This window comes from Palaemon carinicauda, chromosome 2, assembly GCF_036898095.1.
Source record: "Palaemon carinicauda isolate YSFRI2023 chromosome 2, ASM3689809v2, whole genome shotgun sequence".
NCBI classification, from domain to species: domain Eukaryota; kingdom Metazoa; phylum Arthropoda; class Malacostraca; order Decapoda; family Palaemonidae; genus Palaemon; species Palaemon carinicauda.
The window spans coordinates 36822877-36829376 of NC_090726.1; the positions used below are offsets into that span (position 1 = coordinate 36822877).

General features: G+C 39.6%; 2 protein-coding genes across 2 annotated transcripts in view; both read left to right on the forward strand.

Moving 5' to 3' along the window:
- LOC137616090 (uncharacterized) overlaps positions 1-3458 on the forward strand; it is a 12723-nt gene extending 9265 nt beyond the window's left edge. The window contains exons 6-7 of the mRNA XM_068345767.1: positions 25-141; positions 2770-3458. Coding sequence (XP_068201868.1) covers positions 25-141; positions 2770-3314 — 662 coding nt within the window. The 3' untranslated portion in view covers positions 3315-3458. The remainder of the gene's footprint in view (positions 1-24; positions 142-2769) is intronic.
- Positions 3350-5952, forward strand: LOC137616099 (serine-rich adhesin for platelets-like). Its single transcript, XM_068345779.1, has 5 exons — positions 3350-3391; positions 3433-4561; positions 4650-5333; positions 5508-5888; positions 5930-5952. Exons 1-5 carry the CDS (start codon positions 3350-3352, stop codon positions 5950-5952), a joined length of 2259 nt encoding a protein of 752 aa, XP_068201880.1.
- Positions 5953-6500: the final 548 nt, after the last annotated feature.

The window sequence follows — 6500 nt, forward strand, 5'->3', positions numbered from 1 at the left end:
GACAAAGAAAACTATTTATTACAGAAGTAATCTCACCTGTCGTCAGTGTCGCTGTGATTGCCGTACTGGTACTCCTGCCAGCGTCTTACTTTTGCTACAGGAACTTCTTGAAGAAGAAGAAGAACGAGCCACGGCCTGCAGGTAATTTGATCTTATTTAATCCTAGAAATAGATTCACTCTGTAATTTCGCCATATTTTTGTGGGAAGTATCAAAACTGTAGTTTTTGGAAACTTTGTTGTATAAGCAATTAGATCAACAATGTTTACATTGGCCCTAGTACTCACATAGCCATAAGTATGGTTCTTCTTGGTAGCACTTGGCCCAAGATTATGACGCTCTCTGGTTTTGACAGGTTCCAAGTCAGATTGACTTTTGAACTCTTTTGCAACACAGTTCTGGTTTTATCACAAGAACCTCTGTCTAGCATTGGGATCGTTTAACAAGTCCAGAATGAATTTCATCAGCTTCTTCAGAAGCTTGAATATACGGTCCACCATGATGGATGCAAAGGAAATGCTATTCTTTGTGACTGCAATGTTGTCTGTTTAACTGATTCCATGTTTTAGGGTGATTAGTCAGCAGGTCATGAATGCCTGTGATGTGTGTGGGACAGAGTCACTTGTATTCGATCTCTTCAAAGGCAAAGAAGAGCTTTCTCGGTTGCTCTTTGACTTGTAGATGAAGCTCCTGGTCAGCATTCCAGCTTATAATGACAAAGATCAGGATTGCTTCCACTAAATGTAAGGATCTCATCATTGCCTTGAACATTGCATTATTAGATCTCTGTTTTTTCCCATTGGAAAACTAGGATGACTACAGGAGTGGTCAAGGCCTCAAATAGGCTAGTGTTTGCTTGTTTCACCGACTCAGTTTCTGTGTGCTTGTTCCCCTCCTGATATGCAGCTTCAAGTCCTTTTGTTGCCGTTAGACAGACCAGTTGTGGGTTGTCCTTGAAAAACTATCCTAGTGCCATTCTATAGGGAGCTGCATATGAATAAGTGTAGGCATGATAAGCACGCTTATAATGGGTATATTTCAGAATTTATTGTAGACCCAGATACATCAGTTTCTATACAGCCATCACTAATACCAAAGTTCTCAATGGAGGCGCCAAGAGTGCGGAGGGCAGACATAACAAGTAGCTCTCCCAATCTAAGACAACTGTATGGTTTAGGTCAGGTCTGACAACTGGCAGTTGGACCATCTTCTTATAAAGAGTCATGTCAAATAAAAGGATAGTGGGGTGATTTGCATTAAACAACAGCCTTTCCCAGTTGACTTGCTTTTATGATCACAGTCAATAGTGTTGATCCCTCTTTTACCACTTCTGGGAGTTGTGGAAGGGTTCCCATCTGGGTCAACGGCTTGCTTTCATTCTGGATAAAGTAGTAGCAACAATCCATCCTAGTTGTGATCCTGAGATTCCCTTACTGGTGACAAGGATGTTTGTTCTCTTGGCAAGCTTGGATTTTGATTGTCACAGTGTAGGATATTTAGATGGTGTGGATGAATAGATAGACTCTGGGCATTACCTATCTTTAAGGGTGATGCAATTAGTTTTCCAGAGACCTCTGCTTTTTGGTATACAGCAATAATCGTTCCATGGGTGGTTCCTTTCCCATCAGCAGTGTTCTCTTAAAATTCCATGTTATCTATTGAGAAGAATATAAAGGCACCCTTCTTCAAGAATGGTGGGAATATACAGACTGTGGAATTCTCTGGTCATTTGAACCTCAATATTGGCCAGAGCTGTTTCAGTTAGCATGTTACAGCCATATGGAACACAGCAATCATGTGCTCTGTGAAGATCCATCAGCATCTTGTTGCAGGTGTTGTGAGGGACAGTCAAATCCCATGATTGGTTGATTGATTTGGGGTTTTCTGGCATCCTGCCAGTCCCATAACTTGTGGGTTTTCCTATGCTTGGGATAGCCACAATTCTTCCAATTCTCTACTTAGCTTACAGTTGATCCGTCGGTTGTATTTGAATCCATACATGATGTTTTGGCTCACTAATAATGCTACTCTGTCAACAAGTTTGGTTCTCCTTTGAGTATCTAAGCACGTTTTGTGGTACTGAATATCAATTTGATGTGCATCCCCTAGTGCAATGTAAGCAGATCTTTCAACAGCTTCTCTAAGAGATTTTCCAGTGAAGACTATCCTCACCCGATAGAGCAGCTCATCATCACCTTTCTGACAGAAGAAACATTGTTCCTTTTCCAGCATTCATGTATTGGACCTTGCGAATGGTGTTGAAGAGCCAGATGTTGATTAACCTGATTCCCTTATGTCAGTGCATCCTTTTTCTCATTTCAAGTTTCTTGGCAGTGTGCCAGCCAATAGGTAGTTGGTGTGCATGATGGTCAAGGGCAACCTGGATTTGGTATTCTGTTAGCTGTAATTTTCTAATGAAACCAGATATTGATAAAATAGATTTTCACGGCAGCCATTTTGTAAAGTCAACGACGACTGCAATATGGGATTCAGGTCAAATGTACACATTACTTTTCTGATTACTTATACTATCAGTTTACAAAAAATGTATAGATTTTATACTATCCACAAAAATAGATGGACATTCAAACAAATTATAATTGAGAGGGTAATATGAAAATAGTGCATCATAAACATTCATTCCTTCCTTTTCAGTCTATATCTGTCATCACCTGTTAAAGTGCAGGTGACATGGCCTATCTAATTTTATCCTGTTACCAGACTAAATTTGGATCTTAGGAAATGTTTTATCTCTCACAATTATTTACAGAGACTCCCATGGGTAGTGTCCACAGAAACATTCGAGACGATGACAGATTCAGAAATGAGAGGGACATAAATCCTAACGATCATCCTGGATTTAGAAGCAGGTCCCCGAGTTATGTGGAGCCAAATGAACTCAGGACTAACATTGACACTTGTAATAACACAGAGGAACTCGGGGCTGACAGCCATATTTATGAGAACCCAGAAGAATTCAGGACTGACAGCCTTATTCATAGTAACTTAGTGGAACCAAAGACTGATAACCACACTTATGAGAACCCAGAGGAATTCAGGACTGACAGCCATATTTATAGTAACACAGTGGAACTAAAGACTGATAACCACACTCATGAGAACCCAGAAGAATTCAGGACTGACAGCCCTATTTATAGTAACTCAGTGGAACTAAAGACTGATAACCACACTTATGAGAACCAAGAAGAATTCAGGACTGACAGCCCTATTTATAGTAACACAGTGGAACTGAAGACTGATAACCACACTTATGAGAACCCAGAAAAATTCAGGACTGACAGCCTTATTTTTTAGTAACTCAGTGGAACTAAAGACTGATAACCACACTTATGAGAACCCAGAAGAATCCAGGACTAACAGCCCTATTTATAGTAACTCAGTGGAACTAAAGACTGATAACCACACTTGTGAGAACCCAGAAGAATCCAGGACTGACAACCCTATTTATAGTAACTCAGTGGAACTAAAGACTGATTACCACACTTATGAGAACCCAGAAAAATTCTGGACTGACAGCCCTATTTATAGTAACTCAGTGGAACTAAAGACTGATAACCACACTTATGAGAACCCAGAAAAATTCTGGACTGACAGCCGTATTTATAGTAACTCAGTTGAACTAAAGACTGATAACCACACTTATGAGAACCCAGAAAAATTCTGGACTGACAGCCGTATTTATAGTAACTCAGTTGAACTAAAGACTGATAACCACACTTATGAGAACCCAGAAAAATTCAGGACTAACAGCCCTATTTATAGAAACTCAGTTGAACTAAAGACTGATAACCACACTTATGAGAACCCAGAAAAATTCAGGACTGACAGCCCTATTTATAGAAACTCAGTTGAACTAAAGACTGATAACCACACTTATGAGAACCCAGAAAAATTCAGGACTGACAGCCCTATTTATAGAAACTCAGTTGAACTAAAGACTGATAACCACACTTATGAGAACCCAGAAAAATCCAGGACTAACAGCCCTATTTATAGTAACTCAGTGGAACTAAAAACTGATAACCACACTTATGAGAACCCAGAAAAATTCAGGACTAACAGCCCTATTTATAGTAACTCAGTGGAACTAAAAACTGATAACCACACTTATGAGAACCCAGAAGAATCCAGGACTAACAGCCCTATTTCTAGTAACTCAGTGGAACTAAAGACTGATAACCACACTTATGAGAACCCAGAAGAATCCAGGACTGACAACCCTATTTTTAGTAACTCAGTGGAACTAAAGACTGATAACCACACTTATGAGAACCCAGAAGAATCCAGGACTAACAGCCCTATTTCTAGTAACTCAGTGGAACTAAAGACTGATAACCACACTTATGAGAACCCAGAAGAATCCAGGACTGACAACCCTATTTTTAGTAACTCAGTGGAACTAAAGACTGATAACCACATTCATGAGAACCCAGAAAAATTCTGGACTGACAGCCCTATTTATAGTAACTCAGTGGAACTAAAGACTGATAACCACACTTATGAGAACCCAGAAAAATTCAGGACTGACAGCCCTATTTATAGTAACTCAGTGGAACTAAAGACTGATAACCACACTTATGAGAACCCAGAAAAATTCAGGACTGACAGCCTTATTTTTTAGTAACTCAGTGGAACTAAAGACTGATAACCACACTTATGAGAACCCAGAAGAATCCAGGACTGACAGCCCTATTTATAGAAACTCAGTGGAACTAAAGACTGATAACCACACGTATGAGAACCCAGAAGAATCCAGGACTGACAGCCCTATTTCTAGTAACTCAGTTGAACTAAAGACTGATAACCACACTTATGAGAACCCAGAAGAATCTAGGACTGACAGCCCTATTTATAGTAACTCAGTGGAACTAAAGACTGATAACCACACTTATGAGAACCCAGAAGAATCCAAGACTAACAGCCCTATTTCTAGTAACTCAGTGGAACTAAAGACTGATAACCACACGTATGAGAACCCAGAAGAATCCAGGACTAACAGCCCTATTTCTTGTAACTCAGTGGAACTAAAGACTGATAACCACACGTATGAGAACCCAGAAGAATCCAGGACTAACAGCCCTATTTATAGTAACTCAGTGGAACTAAAGACTGATAACCACACGTATGAGAACCCAGAAGAATCCAGAACTAACAGCCCTATTTCTAGTAACTCAGTGGAACTAAAGACTGATAACCACACTTATGAGAACCCAGAAGAATCCAGGACTGACAGCCCTATTTATAGTAACTCAGTGGAACTAAAGACTGATAACCACACTTATGAGAACCCAGAAAAATTCTGGACTGACAGCCGTATTTATAGTAACACAGTGGAACTAAAGACTGATACCCACACTTATAAGAACCCAGAAAAATTCAGGACTGACAGCCCTATATATAGAAATTAAGTTGAACTAAAGACTGATAACCACACTTATGAGAACCCAGAAGAATCCAGGACTGACAACCCTATTTTTAATAACTCAGTGGAACTAAAGACTGATAACCACACTTATGAGAACTCAGAAGAATCCAGGACTAACAGCCCTATTTCTAGTAACTCAGTGGAACTAAAGACTGATAACCACACGTATGAGAACCCAGAAGAATCCAGGACTAACAGCCCTATTTCTAGTAACTCAGTGGAACTAAAGACTGATAACCACACTTATGAGAACCCAGAAGAATCCAGAACTGACAACCCTATTTTTAGTAACTCAGTGGAACTAAAGACTGATAACCACACTTATGAGAATCCAGAAGAATCCAGGACTGACAGCCCTATTTATAGTAACTCAGTGGAACTAAAGACTGATAACCACACTTATGAGAACCCAGAAAAATTCTGGACTGACAGCCCTATTTATAGTAACTCAGTTGAACTAAAGACTGATACCCACACTTATAAGAACCCAGAAAAATTCAGGACTGACAGCCCTATTTATAGAAATTCAGTTGAACTAAAGACTGATAACCACACTTATGAGAACCCAGAAGAATCCAGGACTGACAACCCTATTTTTAGTAACTCAGTGGAACTAAAGACTGATAACCACACTTATGAGAACCCAGAAAAATTCAGGACTGACAGCCATATTTATAGTAACTCAGTGGAACTAAAGACTGATAACCACACTGGTGAGAAGTCAGAAGAATTCATGACTGACAGCCCTATTTATAATAATTAAGAGGCACTAAAATCTAATAACCATACTTATGCGAACCCAGAAGGCAGGTCTGACAGCCCCATTTGTAGTAACAAAGGAACTCAAGACTGAAGTCCACACTTATGAGAACCCAGAAGAATTCGTTGCTGAAAGCCACGTCTCTGAGGACCCAGAAGAACACAGGAATAATACCTATTTGTATAATGACTCAGGAGTTCCCCAATACATAAACATTTTCCATAAACGTGTTACTAAGTTACGATTATGGATACATTGTACAAAAGTTGGCCAAGTAGGATAATTAGCATAAATC